The following is a 26,332-nucleotide window of genomic DNA, read 5'->3' as shown; positions in this document are numbered from 1 at the left end:
CAGCTCTTCATCCTGTCTAGAGGGTTGACGAGGGGTGTGGGGAGCAGTCCTGGGAGGGCTGATGACACTGGGAATGTGGCATCACACTAGGCATGGAGACAGGGAGCGTGTGCAGATATCATGCTGAGCACCGGTCCTTGCCCTTAACCCTGTCTCTTTTGGGGCTGGATGGTTTAGCTAATGGAGGGTCCGGAGAGCCTGTGCTTGAGCATGTGGCCCTCCCCTGTGTACGGGGGACTCCTTTGCCATGTGGGGGTCTCTTCCCCCAGCACCCAGGCAGTGATGGCCCCTGGCCCCACCTGGGGGTTCTCACCCTGCTCTCCTGCCCACAGCTCCATTCTGAACCTGCCAGGGGAGTCAACGCTGCGGCGGGACTTTCTGAGGCTCCAGCTGGCCAACAAGGAGCGCTCGGAGGCCCTGCGGAGGCAGCAGCTGGAGCAGCAGCAGCGGGAGAATGAGGAGCACAAGCGGCAGCTCCTGGCCGAGCGCCAGAAGCGCATCGAGGAGCAGAAGGAGCAGCGGAGGCGGCTGGAGGAGGTAAGGACCCTCCCGGGCCACCCCGCCATGCACCCTGCGTCCCTCGGCTGTGGTCACTTCCTGGACGCCTGCCGTGGGCCTGGAGCTCAGCCTTGTGCATGAGGCCTCGGCCTGCCTGGAGGACACACACCTTGACCGTAAGGAGATGAGGCCAGTGTGGTCCTGCCGGGCAAGGCCGTCCCTGGCGGTGGATGGTGGTGTGGCTGTTTCAGGGTCACAGGTCAAGCTCTCTCTCCTCCAAGTCTTGTTCAAATGTCACCTTGTTACTGAGGCCTTCTGTGACCACCTTCCTTAAATCACACTCCCTCCCTGTCCCCCTTCCCTGCTTTATTATTATTATTATTATTATTGCAAAGCCCTTATCACCTTCAAACATGCCATGTGCTTTTACGTGTCTGGAATGTAAGATCTGTGAAGACAGGGGATTTTGTCTCTTGTACTCACTGATCTGTCTCCTGTGCCTAGCACACAGCAGGCACCTAATAAACATTATTGAAAGGGATGGATCAATATATGAATGAATGACTCAGTTAATGAGAGGTGAAGTGTAGGTGCTAACTAGACCACAGGAAATAGGCAGGCATGTGTGATGCCAAGAATGGAAAAGCAGCACCTGCCTGTTCCTTTATTATGCCTCGGTATGGTGGTGAAAGCACTTGAGTCCTTCCACGCATGCCCCTTTGTACTGGGCTGTCCGCAGTCCGTGGGCAGGACCTGCCTCCACCAGCTGACACCGCTGTTATCTATTCAGAAAATGGTGAGTGGCCTCACTTTCTGGTATGGCTTGACTTGGGTCTTACAGACATTTATTCTCCTAGCCAGAATCTTTACCATGTCTCACAAGCCCTCTTTCTCTGCCAGATAAATCAGAGCCTCTAGACAATTAGGAAGCAACGAGAACATGGCTATAGGGGAAGCTGAGAGGCAGAAGCAAGGGTCACCAACTGCACAGTGATGGGGCAGCAGTTTTTCAGTTCTCCGAAGCACCACCTCACCTTGCTCCTCGTCAACAAGTTTACAGTGATCCGCTTGCTTTGTCAGGTGGACTTCACAGAGTTAGTAGGTGGTGAATTGCAGACAGCAGGATGTGATTGCTTTGTAGACGATACATCAAGGTCCATCTCCCCGGTTTAAATCAGTGAGAGCCTCGGTCCCAGTTTGCAGTAAATCTCATCATCTTCCTTATGTCCCAGCAACAACGGTACACAATGCTTGAGATTGTTGATTGTCCTCCGTTTGTCATGCCTGGGGCAGGGTGCCTTGCTTATATCCAGTATCTTGTCTTCTGTTGTTACGCCTTTGCACCTCTCTCATGAAAAGTACATAAAATTCCCATTTGACGGGAGAGGGAACTGAGGTCCAGGGAGGGGAAGCAGCTGGTCCCGTGTCGCAAGGCCAAGAATCACACCCAGGTCTGTCTGGCTCCAGCAGCCACGCAGGCTCAGAGACAGTAGATGCAGCTGTGTGACCAGAGCCTGGAATGGTGGTTCTCAAAATTGTTCCTTTTAGTCTTCTGCAAGCAGCACCTTTCATTTAAGATATTTCATTCTATGATATGCATGAAGACTGCTCAGTACGTGAGCAGTCTCAACTTCTCCCTCCGTCTTCTGTTCTAAAAATGACCCTGAGTAGGAAGAGGCATGGTGGCACCAAGGGGGCAAAGCCAACACCAAGTGGGGCGCCGGTGTTAATTGGGCTGCCCTCGAGAGCAAAGTACAAGGGGGAGAAACAGGAGGTGCCTGCACCACTTCTGTCTCTCCCCTGGGTACAAATTGAAATTCTCAAACAAATCTTTTTAGCTGTGCCCTGGGTTCTCTCCTGTGCCCCAGCCCAGGACTGTCCCTTTCCCTTCAGCCTCTCAGGTCTCCTGGGGACCAAGGGTCAGAGCTGTCTGAATTCTTCAGGCTTCTGATCAGACCTCTCACCTGCTCGGCAGGTGCCCCTTAGGCCCTCCTCTGGAATCCTGCCTGTCTCCTGCCTTGGGGTGATTCTTTCCAAGTGCATCTCCTATGGCCTCCATCACACTGGAGCTCCATGCCCTGGAAAGCTGGCTTCCGGGATTTTCCCTGTCTGGTCAGTGAATTCCTTACGTTAGAGATTTGATATACCTAATTTTAGGTTAAAAGCACATTGGAAAATCTTCAGTCATCCCATAAAGCATTTATAATAATACTAAAAATAAAATCATTTAAACAGCATTTTTAATAATACTCATAATACTCCAGAATGCATACACACACACACACACACACACACACACACACTTATGAATTTCCTTCTTGTTTTTACATTTTAACATAAGAACCCTTGGCCTTGTACCTAGATCCTCAATTACTGCCAAGTGTTTTGGGACGGTGTAATTTTTTTATGGTGTTCTTCAGATCTTCTTCCCTCCTACCTGGCATAATTTACTTGAGCTTTATACATTTTTCATTGGGTGCCGTAATAATCCACTCTGACAGTGACAGGGACTGGACTATACGATAGGCACTCTGCTCAGCCCTTTACACAAGCTGTCTCCTTTAATCCTCACAATAATCCCACGAGGCAGGAAGTGCTGTTATCCCCTGTCTTAAGACAATGCAGCTGAGTCTCAGAGAGGTTAATAACTTGCTAATGTCACACAGCTTGAGAAGTAACCAGACTTCAGGCCCAGGGGAACCAGACTCCGGAGGCCAAACACTAGGACACTGCATATACCTGGTCTCCCCACTGATAAGCTGCACTTGGCTTTTCCATGCTCTTCACTTAGCCTCAGCTTCTGGGCCCTTTTACCCTCAAAATTCAAGGATTTCTGAGCAAGAGCACCCAATAGTTGCTCATCTTTGCACTGGGTTCTGACTCTCATCCTCCCAGGGAGAGCCGCTTGGAGCTCTTCCTTGCATTCTCGTCTCTTCTGGCATTTTCTGGAGCCTATACCATGACCGTGAGACAGAAGGTCAGACTCGATGGGGCAGAGACATCCACAAGGGCCCGTCCTCTAAGTCCGGCTTGCACAGAAGACAGCAGCAGGCCGGGGACCTGGGCCCTTTGCTTCATCCACCAGGGAGGATAAGCCCTGGCCTCGAACCTTCCTGGCTACAGTGTGTCAAGATGGCTTATCGGATTTATCTTTTGATCCTTCATCTTGTCCTATAGCACAGTAGAGAAGAAAAAGAAAAAGACTCAGACTGCTATACATTCTGAACCTCTAAGTAATGAGTATCTTTGCCACCAGGAGCTCCTGTCCCGTTCCTTGCTCCTGCTGCATCCCTGTCTGTGTTGGCTGCCTGACCCTCTTCTTCTAGTGTCCCAAGTAGGAACCTAGAATACATCGTCACTTAGAAATAAACACTGTAGTTGGACATGCTAGTTTGTTCATTGTGGGTCAGATGAGCTTTCGTAGGCATCCAGGGCAAGGCAGTCCCATTTCCTGATGATGGTCACTTCGGCATGCCTTTGGTAATGCAGGCCTTCTGTGGGTTGGTGCTTTCATGCCCCTCGGTGAGCCCACGTGCCATTTCCTCCTAGAGGCCTCTAATGAAGCCCTGTTATGTATGGATAACTGTGCACATTTGGCAAGGTTCTAAAGCAGTGCTTGTATATTCTTAGAAGGACTTTGATTATAAGCTAAAGGTAGTTGTTTGCCTGCTTTACAAAAAGGATGTGGTTTCAGACAAATTCGGTGGTGCACACAAGACTCTCAGATTTTGACCCCCGATAAAGTACAGTTTATAACTGAGTTCCAGGATTCTAGTGAAGCTAAAAGGTGAATGAGTCCATCAGTAGTGAGAAAAAGTACATAGAGGGTGTAGGGGATGGAATCAGGCTCTCCACCAAAGTCGTGTTTGGGTCCCAGGCCCTGGCCCTGTGGTGGTGTGAACCCATTTGAAAGGGACCTTTGAAGGATCCTTTGATCCTTCTCCCAGTTTTCAGAGATCTTTGAGTTATGCCCATTCTAACTTTTCTCATGTTGAGAAGTGGTGTCGACAATATAAGACGGAGGATGGAACTGGTTGATGTTCTTGGAGAGACTGGCACCTCTGTGTTTCAGGACTTATCTGGCCTAAGAAACATCTGAAGGTTTTGGGTTTCTGAAAAGTAGATTTAGTGTGTGAAAGTTTTATAGGCTCTCCTGTAGAGTCCTGGGTGTTCTTTAGGATCAAAGGAATAATGTTAATTGGGGTTCGGCAAACCATAGCAATTAACAGTATCTAGCTGAAGCTTGCATAAGAGTAGCCTCCAGAATAGCCTCTCAGCTCTGTTTGAACTCTCTTAGCCACTGATGCCTTATTTTGTTACATTTCCTGTCCTCCTTTGGGTCAGGAAGGAATTGTCAATCTCTCAGTGCACGGGCCAGACTCATGCTTGGGAGTCACGACCCACAACATCCTCTATTCTTATTCAATAAAAATTTCTGTTTATTTAGACAAAGTACATCTTGTTTTATTCTGTATCACAGAGTTAGGCAAGTGGACTTTGAGGCTTGAGGCCTCTTCATACTTTAATAATCTTCCTGAACTGATCTTGGGTAGAAGATTTGTGGTAAGGTTTAATTCTACTCAAGGGAGTTGAAGCGGTATTAGCAATTTATGTACTTTTCTAGCTTGGAGAGAACATTCTATACTTTCATTTTATGGGGAGTATCTTTAAGTCACAGCAATGAGTCAAATTGATCCTAGGGGTGCCAATCTGCTCCCTGTTGTTAATTTTTATTCTTCAGAGAATTGTGTTAAGTTTTTCAAGCCACTGAGGTCTCAGTTGGTGCTCTTCAAGACCATCATAACATTATCTTTTTATAAAATCAAGTAGTTCTAGCTAAAAAATGTTAGTATGCTGCTTTGGTTCCATCCCTTACATTTTTTTAAAGAAGGACTACTTGTAGCTTATTAATCAATAATAGTGTACATTAATGTATAAAATTAGATCCTGGCAACCTAAAAATGTGAATTTTCTTTAAATCTCTAACTTCTGGTGAGTAATGTTACTTTGAACATTGTTGTACAGATATCAGTCAATTCTTTGGGGTATATACCTAGAATTGGGATTGTTGGTTTCTGAGGAACTACCAGTGGCTGCACCATTTTACTGTCCCACTAACAATGTACAAACATTGCAATTTCTCAGCATCCTTGACAACACTTATTTGCTATTTTGTTTTGTTTTAATAATAGGTATCCAAGTGGGTATAAAGGGGTGCCTCACTGTGTTTTTGATTTGCATGTCCCCAGTGGCTAATGATGTTGAGCATCTTTTTATGTGCTTATTAGCCATTTGTATTTCTTCTTTGTTGAAATGTCTATTCAAGTCCTTTGCCCATTTTTTTTAATTGGGTTGTCTTTTTTCTGGTTGACTTGTAGGCATTCTTTAAGTATTCTGGGTTTTAAATTCTTACCAGATATGATTTCCAAATGTCTTCCCCATTATGTGGGTTGTCTTTTCACTTTCTTGAAAATATCCTCAAATGGTCGTAGGTTTTTAATTTTGTTGAAGTCCAGTGTATTTTTTCTTTTGTTGCCTGTGCTTTTGATGTAATGAGACTCTCACTTTTTATTGTGAATTACTGGGCTTTCACAGACTTTGGGCTCAATTTTTTTTCTTAAGTGTAAGGTGAAATTATAACCTTTGTCCTGTTCCTCTGAGCAGTCAGTTGACAAATATTTCCTGAATAACTCCTCTGTGCAGGCACCAAAGTGCACTGGTAAGATAATCTACCATCCTGGAAACTAGAGTGTATGAGGGAAACTGGCATTAAGCAAATAATCACTCAGTTATGACCATGATGACCTCTATAACGGAAAAGAATGATGAGCCATGAGAGCATACCATGGGGTACTAAACCTGGCCTGGCTTGAAGCCCAGGTGGTCAGAGTCCAGCTAAAGGGGGGAAGAGAGGCACACAAGGACATGCTAGGCAGGGTTTTGTAGGTCAAGTTAAGAACTTTTGGATTTTACTCTAAGAATAGTAGGAAGCCATTGGCATGGTTTCAACCAAGGGACGATGATCAGATCTGCATTTTTTAAATGAAACTTTGTCTGTTGCTGGGAAAGTGATTGGAAAGAAGCCAAAGTGGATGCAGAGACAAGTTAGTCCAGGCCAGAGAGGGTGGTGCTTTGCATGGATGGTGGTGAGTGGGACTGAGAAAAGTAGATGCATTTGAGAAATGTTTAGCCTATAGAACATACAGGATGCAGTGGTTTATTAAACATCAGAGATGAGGGAGATGAGCAATCATGGGATGTTCCCTGACGTCAGCCAGGAGCTTCTGGGTGGAGGACCAGCTTTGGGAAGAGAAGAATAAGAATGAGTTTAAGATGTATGTGAGGTGGCCTAGAGATGATGTGAAGGATGCCTTAGTATTATGTAGATGCAGCCATAGAAGAGGGGTCAAGATGGAGAAAAATGGGAATTATTGGTTTACAGTAATGGAAGAATAGATTGAGAGAAGTCTGGACTAGATTCTGAGAACTCAGAGTAGTGGAGGAGAAGGCAGCAGAGAAGATGGCTAAGGAATGGCCACAGCGGTAGGAGAATCACCAAGAGAGGGTGATGCTGTGGCCCAAAGAACATGGAGTGTTGGGGCATGTGGTGGAGTTAAGTGGGAGAACTGTGCAGAATGCCCAGTTGTCAAGTAAGATAACAGTAGCCTTTGTTCCAGTGACAAAAAGCTTTGCAGAAGGCAGGTTCTGGTGGTGCCCTCTAGGACCACATTCGTCTCCTTGCAGTTTGGGGGAAAGAAAGTGGCCGCACTGGGAAGTCAGAAGACCTGGGTTTAGAGCGATGAGATGCTGATTTGAATGTGAGGACCACAGCGTGCCATGTCCAGGCCGTTCTCCTAGTCTCCTCGACCCCATATCCTCAGCTCTACAGGGAGGCTAACAGCAAGGCCTGCTCCCACCGCCAGACTGATTCTGAGTATTAACCAGAAAATGTGTGGCCAGGCCCTGGCCAGAGCTCACTTTTGAAGGACTTACCAAATCTGGCTTAAATATCACTAATAAGTTCTACTTGCTGCTTCCTTTTAGAGAACTTTTCCATAATTACACACCCATCCACTTGTCATTTCTGCTTACATTCTTTCTTAAAAGTCACTTTTCAATTAGGGCAACCAGACCAGTCTCACAGAAGGTGTGAGCTGGAGCCCAAACTTAGGAAGCCACTGGTATGTTAGGATATTCTTTGGAACCTAAGTAATTTCGCCCAGATACTCTTAGATCAAAAAGAATAAAACAATGGGGAGGGGTGTGCACAGAGACTGCACTTCTCTTGAAGAGTCACAATGAAGGACAATTTATTGAAGCTATGAAAGTTCCTGCCAGTGACAGAGTATTTGGGGAAATTCTGTTTGCTCAGAAGACCATGTTTTGAATCCCAGCTTTTCCTTATTAGATGGGTGTCCTTAAGGAAATTATTTAAATTTCCTGTGCTTCAGCGTTCTCATCTATAGAAGTAGACATAAAAGTAACACCTCACAGGGCTGTTATGAGGATTAAATGAATCAATTTATAGAAAACCTTGGAATAGCACTAACACATAGTAAGCACTCAGCAAATATTACTTATTATTATTGGAATGAGTGCCTTTGTTTAAATAAACGCACCATATTACTTTTTAGCAACAGGCAAATTTGTCTTCATTAGTTGTAAAGAATATGTGCTGTATATAACCAGTATATAACTATAACAGTATAGAACTAGTAGGAATTCAGTTATGTCATGATGAGAAACAAATGTCTAATAATTGTTTTTAAATGGCCAACCAGTAGGTTAATGTAGAGATAAGGTACACTAGCTTTGCAGCTGAGAAAACTGAAGTTTAATCCTAGCTATGTGGCCTTGGGCAAATTACTTAACCTCTCTGAACCTTAGTTTCCCTAAATGCACAATGGGAATGATAACATTTACTTTGGGGAGTTGTTGTGAGAAGTAAATTAAATCTTATACACAAATGACTTGGCACAATGCCTGGCACAAGTCAATTGCGATTGTTGGGGTGGATAGTTCATTGCTATTTTGATTGTAAAACATTACTTTGTTTTTTATTTTAATGGGTCTCTGTTAGATAGCATGTTTCCAATGACTGCCTTCTTAATTTTCAAGCATATCTTCTCTACATGCATTTCTCCATCCCCTTTTGAAGGCTTGCTGAGGGCAGTGTTCCCTTCGAAGTGTTTCGCTGGCCTCACTGGCTACTGGGAAGGTAGCCAGCCCGTTCTTCATCCTTCCAGTTTCTGTACCATCGTGGGAAGTCACCTCTTCCCAGACGAGGCACAAAGGACCTGCTCCTGGAGAAGGCTGCCTTTTTGATGATGTCTCTTATGGGTATTTCTTATTGTCATTTCCAACACTGCGTGATTATGCCCCCAACTTTGCCACTGAGTGGCATGACGTCTCATCTCCTGCAGCACCTAAATAAAACCCATAGGAAGCTTGTCAGATCTCAACAGCACACTCCTGGGCAGCTGGGCATGGGGCCTCGGGACTCATGCCTTCACTGAGGGGGTGAAATGCCTGAGCCCCAGGCATGAAAGGGCTCAAGAAGAGTGAAACTGCCCGAGGTGAATCCTGCCTCCACCACTTACTGCCTTTGTGATTTGGGGCAAGATATGTGACTTCTCTGTGCCTCACTTTGTCCATTTACAAACCAGGGTGGTGACAGTTTCAAGGATTAAATGAGCTGATATATACAAAGCACAGAGCACCGAGTAAATGCCTGGGTGAATACAAGAGGAGAGTTATACCTGAAGGAAAGAGGAAATCTTAGTTTCCCAGCTTCTGCCTTGCCGTGGCTGCCCAGGGTGGGGGCTTGCCATGGAATGCAGGTGGGGTGGTCTCACTTGACAGCACCAGGAGAGGGGAAATGAGTGTGGCTTTTCTCCAGTGCTAGAATCCCGACCCTGCACCACACTCCCAGCTCTCATCTGGAAGAAAGTGCTGTGAGCAAGAATAAGCGCTCCTATTTCAGGGCCTGGAGTGTTAATTCATCGGCACTGCTGAGCAGCGGCCTTCAATTAACTTAATCATTGACCATAGGCATCCTAATGTGTCCCTGTGAGGTGGCAGCCGGCTGGGAGGGGACACCGAAGCCCTTTATCCCTGGATGTCGTTAGCTTCAACACAAAGACTGAACGCTCTCTAGCTGGGCCTTCGTTTCATTATTTCAATAACCGAATTGAAATGACGAAACAGCCGGGAGCCAGGCTGGCCAGCTGCATGCTCGTTGTCCAGGACGAGGCCGTCCCTGGGCCTCTGCAATGCTCTGTAGTTGCTCGAGCACAGAAATCACAAAGTACTATAACAGGGTGTGTGATTTGCATGAATACACAGAACCTGGCTTCCTGGCAGATCCCAGGGGGTTTCTTATAATTTACGGTGCCACAGGAGGTCTGGCAAAGCTGCAGATTTCAGTGAGCTTTGTCACTTTGATCCTGAGCTGGGGGGGACGTCCTGCCAAGGTGAGGAAGTTACACTGAAGCGCCTATAATGCAGCTTAAAATGCTACTGAAATTTGGAAAAAAAAAAATGCTACTGAAATTCGAAGTCGTGGTGCCCAGACCCATTCCAACACTTTTCAGAAATGGGAATGGTATACTTGTGTTTTGGATTGATAGCGTTTCATACCGGATGAACCCGAGTCAGGCAGTCTGCTAGTCCTCGGTGGACTTTGAGCCCGAGGTGGATGGCAGGGGTGCATTTCAGTGACAGAATGGAATGGGAGTCACCCAGACCCTCCTCCATCATCTCAGGTCTTTATAAAATCCCATTATTATATCTAGTCTGCACTTCTTGTATTTCACAATACCTTTTCCTAGTTATTCGCAACCACAGAAGACTGCAAAATAGTTTTGCAGAGTTATTTTGTATGACTTTTAGATTGAATTGTTTTCATTTCCCCCTTGTTTGCTCCAGTGGGCAGTTTCATAGAATGCTCGAAGCCAGGGAATGTAAAGAACGAGTCATCTAAGCCACCTCTCCTCTTAAAGCAAGAATCCCTTTGACAATATTCCTCAAACGAGATCCTTTGCTTAACATATCATCTCTCCTAGTGTGCCCAGGAGCTTGAGGCAGTGCATTCTATTTTTGACCAACTCCTCATATAAGAAAGCTCTTCCAGATGTTGATTTAAGTCCTTGTGATATCCCTGCATTAATGCAAGTTATGCCAAATAATTGAAAACAACCTTCCACGTCAGCCTCAGAAATGTTTAACAGCAGCAGCAGTGTCCTTCCCAAACCCACTTCCTAGCTCAGGTATCAGTTCTGCAACCTTTCCACATATGACATACAGCATGACGACCCTCTCCATAGACATTATATCAATTAACTGCTTTATAAGGACCTGTTCTCAAAGGACTCGATTTACAGCCTCATGCATCTGCAGCTGGCTTTTACACTAACCTACAGGGTCAGGTATTCGGATGTCCTTTGAGTCACTCTTAGTCCTCTACATGATCCCTGGGAAAATCCAGGTAGCCATTCCCCCTGGGGAAACTGAGGCTCAGGAGGAATAAAGGGGTTGTGAATGATCACATAGACCAGCACAGGAAGAGGGAGAGGCAAGGGGAGAATTCTTGAGCGAGCCTCCTCAAGGCGTGTCTGTTTTGAACCTTCACTCCTCAGTCAACAACCCTAAAGACCAGCTTGGCGCACATGTTCTCAGGCAGTGCTTGGCTGTACGATCAGCTCCCGATCAAAAGTTGACCCGTGAGTTCAAAGGAAGGGCTTCATTTATGTCATGAATTTTTCAGGTAAGCTCTGAAAGGATAGATGGGGTGCTTTATCTCTCAGTGCAAAGCAGATTGAGATAGAAAGGAATGAGGCATATGGGCCTATCCAGCTTCCTTTGTGGTTCTCCGGTTACTGTTTCATAAAGAAAAGGTACAAAACAGAATGGAGGTGGAGCAAGATGGGAAAATGGCCTCTTGAAAAGGCACAGGGTGACATCTCTGACTTCGTATAGGTAAATGCCTCAGCCAGCTTCTTAGGAATCCATAGAGGCAGCAAGCAGAGCTATAGCCAGACTTTGGGTATAAATGCTGGCTCTGTCCTAACCAGCTGAGGGAATTTGGGCAGAATATTGAGAGTACCTTGGTTTTCTCCTCTGTCAAATGGGGATATTAACAGTAGTGTCTGCTTTAAAGGGCTGTGGTAAGAATTTAAATGAATTGCTATGAGTAAAAGGCTTATAACAATGCCTGGTATCCCAGTAGGCACTACCTAAGTGTTTGCTCTTATTATTAATGATAATTGTTCTCTTTTGGTTATGTACTGATTCCTCCCTTGTCACTCATATCCTTCCTGTTTAAAAAAAAAAAGACTTAGAATCCAAGTTTCAGTTGTAAGGAATCATGTCCTTGCCATGTAGGGGTTGTTTGTAATGTCCTTCCAAACCGGAAACGCTAACAAGTGTTAGATGGAATGCCCAGGAGCTTGAATGCCTCTTATCACAAGTACAGCTCCTGCAAAGCTTCCGCAGAACAGTCCCATTTAAAGTGAGATCGCACGTGTGATGTGCGGAAGATTCAAAAGACTCCGCCGGCCCTTTCATTCTGAGTGCCTCTGGAACAGAGTTGAGCCCCTGTGCTGAGTGGACGGTTGGAGGAACGTCCCCGGGAGCGCCAACTTGATCCTGCACCGGCTGTTTACTGTCCTGTGGAGCCCACTCAATTCTCCCATCATCACGGCGGTGTCTCCTCTCCCCACTTCCAGCTGGTCACTCAGGATGGGAAGCAGAGGAGCCTGCTGGGGGCAAGCCAGAATTCTGCTTCTTCTCACTTCTGGTTCGGAACGATTAGGCTTCTGCTCTGTGATGCAGGAGAGCCCTGCTAAGACTTTTCAAATGAAGAGACTTGTAAGATCACCTAATGGACCCCTCATTGGTAGTTTGTATTCACGTGACTTTTTCAGGGTCATTCTGCATGCGTTTAATTAGAATTTATTGAGCACCTCCTGGGTGGACAGATGGGGGAAACAAGGCACACTCAGTATTCTGCCCAAATTTTGGCTGGACCAGAATCCAGCCTTACTATTTCTGATCCAGCATTCTTTCCTCTGTGCTCCAGCGCCCCCCATGAAATGTTGTGTTTAAGCAACAGAGTGTTCATTCTCAGATGTGGAGGTCACCTCTGAGTCTGGAGAAAGGGAAACCTGATGTACGTGGAACAGGCACCCAGGGCCCAAATTCTTGCACAGAATGGTACCTGGCCTCACGTTCCCCAAGTCTACCACAATGTCATGAGAACCAGCCGCAAATTTAACCTGAATGTTTGGTGAGAAGAGAAAAGCAGCAGAGTAGCCTCACTAGAACTTCTTCAGGCTGTTGAAGGAAGTGTTGATGGTGCTAGGATAAATGAGACCTCTTTTATTCAGTTTTCCCCAAGCGGTATATACTCTCCTTCACACCCCATCTCCAATTGGCAGCATATTTCAGTAGCTGACATGAGCTGGGAGGAAATGGGGTGTAGAGGGGAAAGAACGTGGAGTCAGAACTACCTGGCTTTGATTCCCAGCTCTACCACCTCTCAGCTGTGTGGCATGGAGAAATTCACTTAACCTCACTGAACTTCAGTGTGCTTATCTATTAAATGGAAATAACAAATTAGTAGTTTTCATTATATTCTAATGTGACTAATATAGAATAAATAACATTTTGCACTTATTTAATATTTATTAATAAGGGTTTTATTATTATTTATGACTAAAATCATCGTCATATTGTGGAATCAAAACTGAAGTCTGACACTCCTTGACAGCACTTAATAGATTATCTGTATGTGTTCCTTGACCTTCCCCCAACATGTTGTGTGACCATCGACAAGCATTGAACTTTCCTGAGGGTCTGTAAAAAAGGGAAATAATAAATAATATATGTTCTGCTTATTTCAAAGGGTCATTGTGAGGTTCTAGCTAGAACATCTGTGATGCGGTGCTTTTTAAAATGAAAAACACTATGCAGATTACAATTCTGTAGTTTTCACCCCCAAATTCCATGTGTTCAGGATAACTGGTGACCTGAATTTCACCATATTTGCTCAAATCTAGGGTGCTTCAGATTAGAGAAGGAGGTGGGTTCGGCTGGGTGGCTGACTCAGAGCAGACTCATCCTCACTGCTGTAAAAACAGCTGTAACCCCTTTTTGCTCAAGTGACCTAAACAGAGGTGGTAGCATCAAAAACAAAGAAGCAAATTAATAGCCCCCGTCTTCTCATTCGTCTCCATTTTGATGTTTCAAGGGTGATTCTGAGGTGCAAAAAGGATGTGGAAGACCAAGATTTGTTTTTTATTTGTTTGTTTGTATAGACCTTTCATTATTACTTTTCTTTATTCCAAAAAGACGATTTAAGGTGGCTTACAAAGATGAGTACAGCAACTGAAAATAAATTAAATAAGGAAACAAAGTAGGTGGGAATAGAAAGTAAAAGACAAAAACAAGATGACACCAGAGATAGGAACAGTTGAACATATGGAATCCAGTGCAGTTGCTAGCGCAGGCCCACCTAGAAGTCTCTCTGGGACGCCTGGCAGCGAAGCACAGGGACAAGCTCCCATGGTCCCTAAGCAAAGGGACAGGCTCCCGTGGTCCCCAAGCACAGGGACAGGCTCCTGTGGTCCCTAAGCTCAGGGACAGGCTCCTGTGGTCCCTAAGCTCAGGGACTAGCTCCCATTGTACCAGATTGTGTTGTCCAGGACCACAGAGCAGCAGTATTAGAGAACGTCAAGCCTGTGCATTTCTCCAGCAGTGGCTCAGGGTGATGTCTGGGGCCATAGTCCTACTGTAAACCCAATGGTTGGCTTTATTCAGCTCATGCAACATCACGAAATGCAGTTTTAGGGCATAACCAGGAAGCCTCGCTCATCCAAGTCACTTCTATGAGAGCCAGAGCACCCAGGAGGGAGGTGCACAGCTCTTTGGTGGGCCAGGCCTGGTCTAAGAAGAACACATAAAGAACCAGAGGAAAGAAGGTGGATGCCATGAGAGGAGCAGCCATGGGGTTTATTGCCCACAACTGGCCTTTAATAAGAATCAAATATTTAATGAGAGTTGAGCCCATGTTCGCTGGCAAGAATTTTAAAGAGCAGCAGCTCAGGACAGCCAGCCGAGGATCAGTGGTTCCCACATGGTGTTCTTCTGAGGGAGTTGGTATTAGTATTTCCTCATTAAAATGAACAACTAGTTGGCATGCTTGAATATGTATGGACACAGCCCCCCGCTGGAGGTGGCCTGAGGGGACACTCACGAGGAGGATCAAAGCTTCCCTAGAAACAATCATTCTTTGCCCCCACCAGTGGAAGACAACCGAGAGACAGAGGCCAGTGATCGACTCCATAGAACAAGTCAACAATGATTTTTTCGCCTGGAAAATTTTCAGTGTAGGTATTATCAGTCATCCCCCAACCAGGAAAAAAATTAAGAAACTCAGATGAAGCCAATGAATGTCTAATTCTAAGCGATACAGCTTGTCAGCAATGCCTTTATGGAGATCTGGATCAGGGCACATTGCTAGGCAGTTCAGGAGAGGAGGCTGTGGGGAGGTGTCTGTCAGGAGGTTTGGAGTAGTCAGTTTCAGCAGTTCTTTTCTGACAGCAGGGCCGCTTTCGTCTTTATGCATAACGTAAATGCAATTTACACACACTATTTGATTATATCCCCGCTCCTACTCTTTCCAGGTTAGACGCTTAGTTCCTTATTTTATTTCTTTTTCTGCTTTTCTCTAAAATAACAAGTAGGTGCCCTGCCAAAGGTGGCTTAGCTTAGAAGAACGTTCTAGAGCCCTGTCTGTGCTCAGCTCAAGACTCTTGTGGCCTAGAAGCGCTTCCTGAGGAGGATCTAGAGGTGGCAAAGGGATGGTCTGAGGCTCTACCCGCCTCTCTCCCTCCCTTGCTATCCAATCTGCAGTACTCAACGCAGCCAACAACTCTGGAGCTGGCCCCTATATGGGATACAGTGGGAGATAAAAAATGGAGTAGAATAGACACTATGTCCACAAACAGCTTTCACCCTAGATTTCAGAGCAGACAAGTCACAGTAGGAGCCACTCTAATACAACGTACAGTATGATAGAAACTGTAAGCACTGATAGGAAGGAAAATGTCCCAAAGAAACCTAAGCAGATGCTGTGTTCTATTTTTTTTTTTGCCCCAATTTCTTACTCCAGTTTGTTGAACAGACCTTTGTGCCCTCGCCTATTGCCAGACGGAGCTGCTCCCACAGCGAGCGTTCTCCAAGCTCTGGAATGGTAGCTGGCTCCCTGCGGGCAGGGCCTAGGAGTTCCTCTGACGTGTTTTGGTATGTCCCCTCCGACAGCCCCAGGCCCAGAAGGAGAGAGAACAAACATTTTTCTGGGAAAGGAATTAACGTGGAGAAACGGCAGCTGGAAATTGGCAGGGTGCCGTAGCAGGTTGGGGAAGTGATTTATTTTTTCAGCCTCGCCGCAGGAACTGAAACTCTGACAGATGCCTCCATGCTTTAGCGGCGGCTGATCCAAGTGAGGTCATTATTAATTATTAGTCGCTTTTGAGTGTCTTGCTCAGAAACTACAGAGTGCTGAGGAAGCCCAGCTCCTCTTGAGTTGTAATCAATACTGTATGCAGGGAACTGAGTGGCATGTAATTATAAAACAGTATCGATTCCTAGCAAAGGGGTTGAAAATGTACAAATCCTTCACATAAAAATCAACTAAGTCTTCAAAAGGCCTGATTATTTTTTCCTCAAGAAAGAGACCAATGCTTGGAGTAAAAAAAAAAAAACTTGAAATGTTAGTTAAATTAGGGCTATTTCCTGCCAGGAACCTGATCTGTACACATAATTATCCTATTCTCTGTGCTGGCACTGAGTCACTTTGGTGAATATTAGAAATGTCCTAATTTGGATTCTCTAATTGAAATTATTCCACTGGTGTCTGTGATGATGTTTTCTATTCACATCTCCTGCATTATTTTTCTATAAAACAAGTAATCACATTTGGATTCATCCCTATACCCGACATACCCACCTCCCCATTCCCTTCCCCGAATCTGCTTTTCCCCCCCTTCCCTTTTGCACCATCCGCCGTGCACCCCAGCCAGAAACTGCACCCTCTCCCCTTCAGATACCCCATCGTCTCCAAATTTGGCCTATTTTATTTTACCGTGGTCCTGATTTCTGCTTCTAAGTCGGTATCCATTCCAGTCCTGTTGGAAAGGCTGGAAGTCTGGGTAGTTTTTAGTCTTTCTTCTCTTTGGCTGCATCTCCATCCTCAGCAGAGGTTGGGAAGGTGCCTAACTCCCTGATGCCCCAGTCGTTTCATGCCTTGATGCAAAGAAAGCCTTTTTACTACTTCTCCCTTCTGGTCTTGCCCCCTCCCATGGGGGGCAGGAGGCCTTTTGAAATGCAAACACTGATCAGGTCATTTGGCAGCATAAAATCCTTCAGTGGCTTCCCGTCCCCTGCAGTCTGAGGTGGGCAAATCATTATTGATCTGGAAGTCATAGATATTGAATCTCAAAAGATCATCTCCCAAGCTCAAGAGGATTGCTGGAAGATGACTGGGAGGTTGAGAGGAGGCCCCAGCAGCTGTGTCAGGAAGGTCTCGTGATAGGCATCTCTGGCCTTTGAATCTCTGCAGTTGCTTTAGCTGGGCTATGACAGAAAACTTTTGGACTTGGCAAAAGTTTCCTGGTTGTGTAGAGCTTCCTTACCAGGTGATACAGTCTCAGTCCATTTTGTCTTGGGGGCCTCATATTTCCTCAGCCGTGTAGTGAAGCATTGAAAATGTTACGATGGAATGGGCCCCCTGGTATGTCCCTTGTGCATCTTCTATTTGAAGAAGAAATTTCAATGCCAGTACAGGGCTCCGACACAAAGGACGTACAGCATTTCTCGGACGTATTGGCATATTGTGTGGGGAAATGCTCTGTAATGTGTGGCCGTCCTGAATATTGCAGGATATTGAGCAGTTTTGGCCCCTCACGCTGAATGCCAGTCCCTTCCTCAGTCATTGGGACAATCAGAGAAAGCCCCTGCATGGCCCATGTTGTCCCAAATGCTCCAGCGTTGGGGGAACCCCTGGCTCCTCTGGTGCTTGGCCTGATTCTAACTTCTGCTCTTCAGACGTTCTCCTTTCTGGAGACTATAATGAAGAGCCAGATAATTTATGATCTGTCTAGCTCTCCTGTTACCTCTTTATCTTCCTTAATGATTGAGTCACACCCTGGCATCACATTGCTTGGTTTTGAAATCAAGCTCCACTGTCTACTGGCATGACCTTGAACATGGATGTGACCTTGAATATGAGGTCAGCTTGAATGATTATTCAATCTCTCTGTGCCTCCGTTTTCTGATATAAATGGGGATAATATTATCTGCCTCAAAAGATGGCTGTGAAGATTAAGTAAGATAAAGCACATAAGGTGCTTCCTACACTCTTCAGGGTGTGGTAATTGAGGTGCTGATGACAACAGTGATGATGATGGTATGTCTTCAGCATGAGCGTGTATGTGAGTGGGAAGCTGAAATGGACACTTCAGAATGATTACTCCAGAAAATACAGAGAGGCAGAGGGTGGGTGAAAAAGAGTATTGGACTGGGTGGGAGTCAGTAAGTTCTCCTGCGCCCTCAGCCATTCATTACCTGTATAGCCTTGAATATGTCAATTCATGTCTCTGATTTTTACTGTCTCTATCTGTGAAATGTCTTTCCTACAAAGTGTCCATAGGATTGAATGACACAGACATTGAGAATATGCTTTAAAACCCATACAATGCCATAAACAGCTTATGTATATTTAATAAGTAGCCTATCGTGCACGGGTGTTTCCTACCGCTGATGGCAAAACTCCCATTAACCAATTGGAAGAATGCGCTTAATAGGTGCTTCCAGGCAGATGTATAAACCCAAAGCATCTACTTACGTGGTCAATGGCCCGGCGTTCCCATGCCGCTGAAATCCACCACCCCATCACTGCCACTGTGTCCCCCAACAGCACGGGGGAGAAAGAGCCTTGGATGCTTTAGGTGTTTCTCGTAAGGCCTCCTGTCTGTAGTTCAGCAACCCCAGCTTCCCAGCACCTGGGCCTGGCTTCTCCTTAATGGCTACTCGTTGCCCCACAGCAACAGAGGCGAGAGAAGGAGCTGCGGAAGCAGCAGGAGCGGGAGCAGCGCCGGCACTACGAAGAGCAGATGCGCCGGGAGGAGGAGAGGAGGCGCGCGGAGCATGAGCAGGTACGGCCGGCCGGGGACCTGGGGGCCCCCACTGATGTCCCCCGAGGGAACGCCCATGCTGGGCATCTCTGGAGTACGTGGGCCACCTTCTCTCGGCACTCAGGTTAAGTGGGCTTTTGCTCTTTTCTCAAGTAATTCTCACCTGTACGAGAAGTCAAACACGCAACTTGGGTAACGCCCACTCATTCAATCCCGCTTCCCTCCCAGGCCAAGTACCCTGACATGCCTTCGTCTTCTGGTTCTCCCAACCCTGAGTATTTGTTTTGAAGATTACACTGAAGCAGGAAAAATGAGCTTTACCTCCTGCTGTTGCGGCATTTCAGATCTCTGCTCTCCATGCCTCTGAGGCATGACTGCAGGCCCGGTCGTGTCTCCCCATTGGAACCCCATTCCAAGGGCACAGTTGGGTTACAAAGGCAGCTCGTGTCAGCATTTAACAATTCTTTTATCCCTCTGGTTATACAGGAGCCTCCGAACCTCATGATATTTCTAATTCCAGGTAGCTCATAAAGAGAGGAAACTATAAACTAAAAGCTTTAAAATGTAGCCGGGTTTATTAAGACCAAGGAGAAGCAGTAAAACCCTGAGCCATCTCAGCCAGCTGTTTCGAGTAGGGGGCTTGTGCGTTTGACTGCATTGAAATGCTTTTTGCTTTGGTGTGGCATATTCTTCTTGTTTTGTGAGAAGGTGCTGGGTATTTTTTTTCCCCTCCTTCTTTCTATACTTTACTTGGCAGCTCTAGTCACCTTTGCAATTACCGGTTCTTTTTCTCTCTCTTCCTCTCTCTTTCTCTCCCTGTGTTCCTCTGAATTCTCTGCTGCCCATCTCTCCAGGAGTACATCAGGCGACAGTTAGAGGAGGAGCAGAGACAGTTAGAGATCTTACAGCAGCAGCTACTGCATGAACAAGCTCTACTTCTGGTAATGGGAAAGCCAACTGCCAGCTCACCTGCTCTGTGCTCATCCCATGTGTGTGTGCATGTGTGAGTGTGTGTGTGTGTGTCCTAACATGCCAGTCCAAGAGAGTATTCTCCAAGCCTCATGACCCTCAAAAATCTCTAAGAAACTGACCCAACTGGCCCAGTCTTTAATACACTTAATACACTGGTTATGCATTCTTTATTAATTGCATCTATTTAGAAACTTTGACACGAATCCAGCCTTATTATAAGTTCAGACTGTTTTCAAGACCCACTGTGTTTATTGCAGAGTAATTTGTAAGGCCATTTACAACATGCTGGAAAACAATCACCACAAAACGCATCTATTCCATAAGAACCCACTCAGCTTTGCCATCATATTTCATTTGCAAGCTATTAGTTCTGCCCTTACGATGGGAACATATTGTGTTCCCTGCTTGTGCGGCTTCTACTTGAAGTACTTTTTATTATTATTGCACTCTTTTCCAAATGGACTTCTTAATGTATTAATTTATCTGTTTTTTAAACTGAACTTTTATCCAGTGGCAATTTAATCTTTTTTAGCCTGTACTTAGCTTGTTAGTTGCTTTTATTGGCCCAAGCTATATGAAACAGAAGATGACATAGGCAATACCTTTAGTTATTTGTTTAGTTTCATAATTAATTGTACATATTTCACTGGTTTCATTACTAATTCAAGAAATGGATGGCTCCTTATAGAGATTGTGTGCTGACCATCCACATGTCCTCGTTATTGCCACTTTTCTCAGTTGCACTTCATCAGGGTGTGACACCACTTTGCAAGTGGTGGCATTGCATAGCAATTGCCATTAAAGCAATAGTGTTTTTATTAAATGCACACAGTTTTGTGTGGATGCCAACCTGAGGCTATGGCTGATAGCCACAACACTTCCTGACATCCTCCTGTTACTCTATTAGTTTGAGATCATTTGTTATTTACCACCACTTTTGCCTCCGTTGCATGCTTAACTGATGCTGCCCAATGGTTTCTGTATGGTGATTTGGCCTCTCCTTTGCTCATCTTTCCTGATATGAACAGGAATATAAGCGCAAGCAATTGGAAGAACAGAGACAAGCAGAAAGACTGCAGAGACAGCTAAAGCAAGAAAGAGACTACCTGGTTTCCCTTCAGCATCAGCGGCAGGAGCAGAGGCCTGTGGAGAAGAAGCCGCTGTACCATTACAAGGAAGGGATGAGCCCCAGTGAGAAACCAGCCTGGGCCAAGGAGGTAAGTAAAGAGCTGCAGCCAGGCCATCTGGGGGGGCAGCCTCCAGGCTTTTAGCTCTAGTGAGTTCAGCCAGTAAAAGTGGAGAGTCAAACTGGCTGCTGCAGAGTTGGAAGACAATTCATTAGAAGAGCCACACTTTGCTTTTGAAAGAACCCTAATGTTATTCTCTGCAGAAACAGGGCAAAGCGCCTTATTCCATTTGTGATTCTTGAGAAGACGGTGGGTTTGCAGGCAACGGTGGAAAGTAGAATAATCCTTTTCCTTAGAAAGTCTAGTTGAGTTTGTGAAGGTGGGTTTTTAGTGGGTTTCCTGTGAAAGAATGTGATTTAGGGCATCTGGTGTTCTAGGATCTTTTCCTGCCCAAACATGGTTCCCGTGATTGTCGGCTCGCACTGCCTCGTTCTTATGTGACACGACAGACGCACAGGGGGCCTCAGACTGACAGTTGTGGTATTCATGTCCTAGATCAGAGGGCATCTGAAATTCTTTTGCAGGTTCTTGGAAAGTAATGATCCTTCATTTGCTCAATCACTAGATTAAGGAAGGTGTTTTCAGGAACTCCATTCTGATTAGCTCATCTTAGATGCCTCACTAAAAGTTGTGTAGATGACAGGAAAAAGAGGTGATAACCAAATAGGTAAAGCAAATGAGCAAAATAACAACCAAGCCAAATTCAAGTCCCCCACCCCCATTCCCACATGCTCCCTCCTGGGACCTGACTGTGGCAGCTCAGACACAAAACACCCCGTCTTCAGTTCCATCTTCACTTATGCAGATACCTAGTAATTTCCTCTATCACCTAGTCATTTAAAAGGATGGCCTTGGGTTTGGGGGGCTTTTTAAAAATTTTAATCTAGAATATTTAGATATTTATTGTTAGACCTTTTTCTGAGTTATCTAGACTACAATATTACCCACATATATCTGTAACAAGATCCTGTTTTTATGAAAAATACATATCTTATTATTTTTCTATTCTATCTCACAAATGCATAAAAAATGGTTGAAATGATGATGTCCTAATATTAATGCTGGTTCTTTATGGGAGATAGAGTGTATAGGGTTTTTAAAACAAACTTTTTGTTCCTTTATACATTGCTTAAATTCTTTATAATGGTAATGTACTATTTTTATAAAATTAATAGACCCAGTCACTATGTAGAGAAAGACTGAGTCAAGTGGGAATAAAAATGAGTGATTTGAGGTGGAGAATGTTTTTTGTTCACTTTCCCATATGGTCTATAAACACGATCTATAATTGCAGTCTGTAGCTGCTGCCTCTTTCTCTTAGATCAGTATTATCAGTTTGTCATCCTATACCCGGTACAGCAATGGCCCATTAATAATCCACCTGTTGTTCCACCTAAGCAGACTCACTCTGCTATTATTCAGCAGCTGCCGTGCTCCTGGCTGGCTGACATAGACCACTTTCCTTCATTAGACCGTTTCCTAGCCAGCCAACTGAAAGGCTCTGCTAAGCCACTCACACCTCCTGGCCATGGCAGGTACACAGAGAGCTGAGAAATTAGCCTGTACTAAGCTTCTGCCAGTAGCACCTGAAGGAATTAATGATTCCAGATCAAGACTCCTATTTGAACATCACACACGAAGAAAGGTGGACTCGCTCTTCCTATCAGACTCGGTCTTAAAGAACAGCTGAAACCTCAGGAAGCCTCAAGCACCCTAGTGAGAGCTCCAAAGAGATCTCCACCACCCCCCCACCACGAGGTTGTAGCCCATCTTGAGAGTTAGGATCTGAGGTCGTCTGTGTGTCCTCTCCCAACATTTCCAAACTGATGTACCCACAAATGTCCAAAACTGGATTTAAAGATAAGGAGGGCCTTAAAGACTCACGTAGACCTTGGAGCAGGAGGGCCTTGAACTTGTGCATCTTTACAAGTGCCTCAGCTCATCTAAGAAGTGCAGCATCGCTAAGTGACTTCTCCTTAATGTGGGAACACCTAGCCTTCATTGTTCCCAGCCCAAGCATGAGTTTAGGAGAGGGACACCTGCATTCCCCATTCAAGAGGACCATCCTTTCTTGTACATCCTCCCAGAATTCCTTCTTCCTCCTATGCAGCTCCCTCATGAACAAATATACCAGTAAAGAGAAGGAACATGGAGCAGTTTCCACTTCCTTTCTACCTAGCATGCTCAGATTTGGATTTATCTACTTTGAATTCATTGCTTTCTGACTACTGTTTGTCCTCACCTCTAAATTCCATAGCCTATTTTCCCCTCTATTCAGAACTTGTTCATAGTTCCCGAGCTTTCAGAAGCCTCAGCATTCCTGGGGGACATATCTTTGCAGATGTCATCAGAGCAGTTGTCTAGACCTCCTGATTTCCCCATGCTTCCTTGCCAAGCTCCTAGCAGTAAAAGGAACACAACAGTTGGGCATGCAAACATGTTTGTGTCATTGAGCTCTCCTGGTGTGAGGTTCCCTGGCCACCGTAAGTCTGATCCACGTCCAGTGGGTGACATCTTCCAAGGCTCCTGACTTATTAGCAGTGTGCTTTCCCTTTTGGCTTCATGCACTTCCAGACATAGGTGGAGGCGTTCTTTTGGGATTTTACATTTAGTCGTATCCTCCTGGGAATGGTTAACCTAATCTAGCTTCTGACTAACCATCAGTCTGTTCATGAAACAGTTCCCAAGTCTTAGAGTGGGCGTCCATATTTTAAAAGAAAGATGAGACATTAAGATGATGGAATGAGTGACAGTGCTAAATTTGGAATCAGAGCAACTGGTATACAAATAAGAGAAAATAATTGGCTGCCTTGGCTTGAATCATCATTTTTGTAACACCTGTTTTCTTCTCAAGGCTCAGTAAAATGGGAATAAAAATGAGTGCAAGAATCCTTATCTTCTTGATATTTCAATGCTTCTCATCAGCAATGTTCAAACTTTTCTCCTAATGAGTTATTAAGAGCTCTGTTTTCTTGTACTAAAGAGGTATGTGGGATTCAATGTAGTCAAACTGTAATCTGTATTTTAAGACTTTGGTTATGAACAGAATTTTTAGCTTGTCAGCATCTTAGTTATCAACTGATGGAACAACCTGGGTTAAACTCTTTTTTGAAAGTAAAATTTAAAAGTACCATTTTCTTTTTCAAATGTGGCTTCTGCCAGGATTCATATTTGAAAATATCCTCCACCAGGATGAGTGGGCACCTGTGTTCATGCCAGTCTCTCCTGTGATATGGGGTCTGTGATTTTTGGCCTCACATGCCATTGAAGATACCACTCAGCCATCTTCAACCCATTGCAACCTCTCCTGTAATCTGCTCCAGCATTTGTTTGTTTTCTAACTCAACTCTTTACCTTTTCCTTCAACATGGCTTTTTCTTCTTTGGTTGCTTTTCCATCCACTTACTTTTCCTCTTCCTTGGTTCAAATTGACAAATTTTCATCAGTAGCGTGTTATTATAATGTGTTATCATCTATTTTTGTTTCTTTATTTTGTAAAACAGAAGTGATCATTGCATTTCTCATTAATCTATTGGATACAATAAGACCAAAAGAAAATACTCATTCATTTGCAAATTTTAATGAACGCTTCCTTGCCTCTTATTGTATGTATCCTGACTATATATCACATTGGCTTTGATTTTTAGATTTCAGGCAGAAAGGGCCGTTACAATCTGTATTAAAAGGAGAGAGACATTTTCACCCCTTTCAGATTCCTTTTGGACTTACTCTCAGATCTAGTAATTCTTTGTCTAAATCTACCTGCCACTTCTTGATTGAGATGGAAGTCCTGTTTGTTCTTTGAAAATGTCAAAACCTCAGCAGAATTTGAACATCTTATTTTTTCACTCTCACTTTTTAGATGAGGAGATTCTTTTTTCTTTCTTCTATTCCTTTTAATGGCATACGTTTGCCTGGGCCTTGGCAACTGTGTGTGTCCTGCCCCCATCATGCACAAACACACACACACATTTCCTTTTATTTTTTTCCATTTTGCACCAACTCACAGCAGTGGCAGAATGCTCCGTCTGCATGAATTTTGCATGAGATTATATTTTAGTTTTTGTTAACACTCCATCATATTCTCTCTCTGTGATGTATACCAGTCATTGGGCTGAAGTTTTATTTGGCAAACAATGTGATTTAGCTCTTTATGTGAACAGTGAACACAGGGTCAAAGTATCTCATGAGTACTTAAAAGTTATTAATTGACTTCTCTTTCTCCAGCATTGTCAGTAAACACAAAAAATCAAACTGTTTTGTGCAGTTGAAAAGAAAAAAAGAAATTCCCATGCAATTGTTTTCAATTCACCATTTATTAGCCGTTCAGTAAGCCATTCTAAGACCTTCATAAACCCTCCCGCCCTACAGCATATAAAACACTACTAAAATGCACCTACATGACATAGTAAATATATTTTGCTGTCAACATTTTTTTGATTACCTCTATAATTATGTTTTGGAATTATTTCTCAATAAATAACCATTATTACAAAGTGAAACATTGTACCCTATAAATTATTTTCAAATTATAAAACAATATAGTAATTGACATTGATACATTTCTTTTTATATATATTTAAATACATTATTGATTTTGAAGATTTCTTTGAAATCTTATAGTCAACAAATTTATTTTCAGTTCTTCTGTATTTATGTAGCTTTTGTATACATGTCGAGGCCTTAGACCTGACTTCTATAGCACCCAATGACAAGCAGCCTAGCCTGGAGCAGAATTTAATCTGAGAGCACAGTTATGTTTTTCTTTCTCCCTATAATGCTATAATAAATAGTATAAGATTTCTGCAAAAAAGGAGCCATACCTTTCCAAAGTCATTTTAGTTTTGATGTCAAAATGGTCCTTTTAAGATAAAATTGTTTTTGTAGTAAAATTGATCAGTCTCTCCTAACCCTGTTCTCGATATTTACTGACAGTCTCATCTCCCGCTTCAACTCTGGAATCCCTTGTAACATAACTTCTTTCATTGTCATCTGCTTTGCTCTATGTCTGATGCTATTAGAGCACCTTCTGTTTTTGGTGATGGTGCTGATATTTTATGTCTTCTTAGCAGCGGGAGAGGGGAGCAGAAGCTTGGCTAATAGACATTCTTGTGTATCCTCCAAGGCAGATTGCGACATGTCTGTATTGTGCCTGAGAAAAAAAGCTCTGTTTTTCTTACTCACTCATCTATCTCCCATTCATTAATAGACATAAGTTGTGATGATTCAAGAACAAGCCTTTGCCCAGTATCGAAACAGTCAGAAAGGGCCTTCCCTAGATGCACTACCCAGCTTTCTCATCTGCCCATTTGAGAAACCAGTATTAGGAGAAGTGCCTTCTCCAATGTTTGATTTGATATTTTGCTCCAGGACTTAAGATGTTCCCTTGGTGCAGAAGCGCTTGGACAGCGGTTTCTTCCTAAAGACTTTAGGGTAGGATTTTCTTAAGGCAAAGTGTATAGCCAGAGGCTTCATTGAAAA

General features: G+C 44.3%; 1 protein-coding gene across 7 annotated transcripts in view; it reads left to right on the top strand.

The window, feature by feature from the left end:
• TNIK (TRAF2 and NCK interacting kinase) overlaps positions 1–26,332 on the top strand; it is a 404,859-nt gene that overhangs the window by 310,740 nt on the left and 67,787 nt on the right. For 5 of the 7 annotated variants that reach the window (XM_077161030.1, XM_077161028.1, XM_077161026.1 and 2 more), the window contains 4 exons: positions 333–537; positions 18,603–18,713; positions 19,547–19,633; positions 20,693–20,881. In XM_077161030.1, coding sequence (XP_077017145.1) covers positions 333–537; positions 18,603–18,713; positions 19,547–19,633; positions 20,693–20,881 — 592 coding nt within the window. The remainder of the gene's footprint in view (positions 1–332; positions 538–18,602; positions 18,714–19,546; positions 19,634–20,692; positions 20,882–26,332) is intronic. The other 2 variants (XM_077161031.1, XM_077161029.1) reach the window with 1 other exon arrangement.

Source organism: Tamandua tetradactyla, chromosome 5 (assembly GCF_023851605.1).
Source record: "Tamandua tetradactyla isolate mTamTet1 chromosome 5, mTamTet1.pri, whole genome shotgun sequence".
NCBI classification, from domain to species: domain Eukaryota; kingdom Metazoa; phylum Chordata; class Mammalia; order Pilosa; family Myrmecophagidae; genus Tamandua; species Tamandua tetradactyla.
The sequence above is the reverse complement of the archived record's forward strand: the minus strand, read 5'-3'. Positions and strand labels throughout refer to the sequence as shown.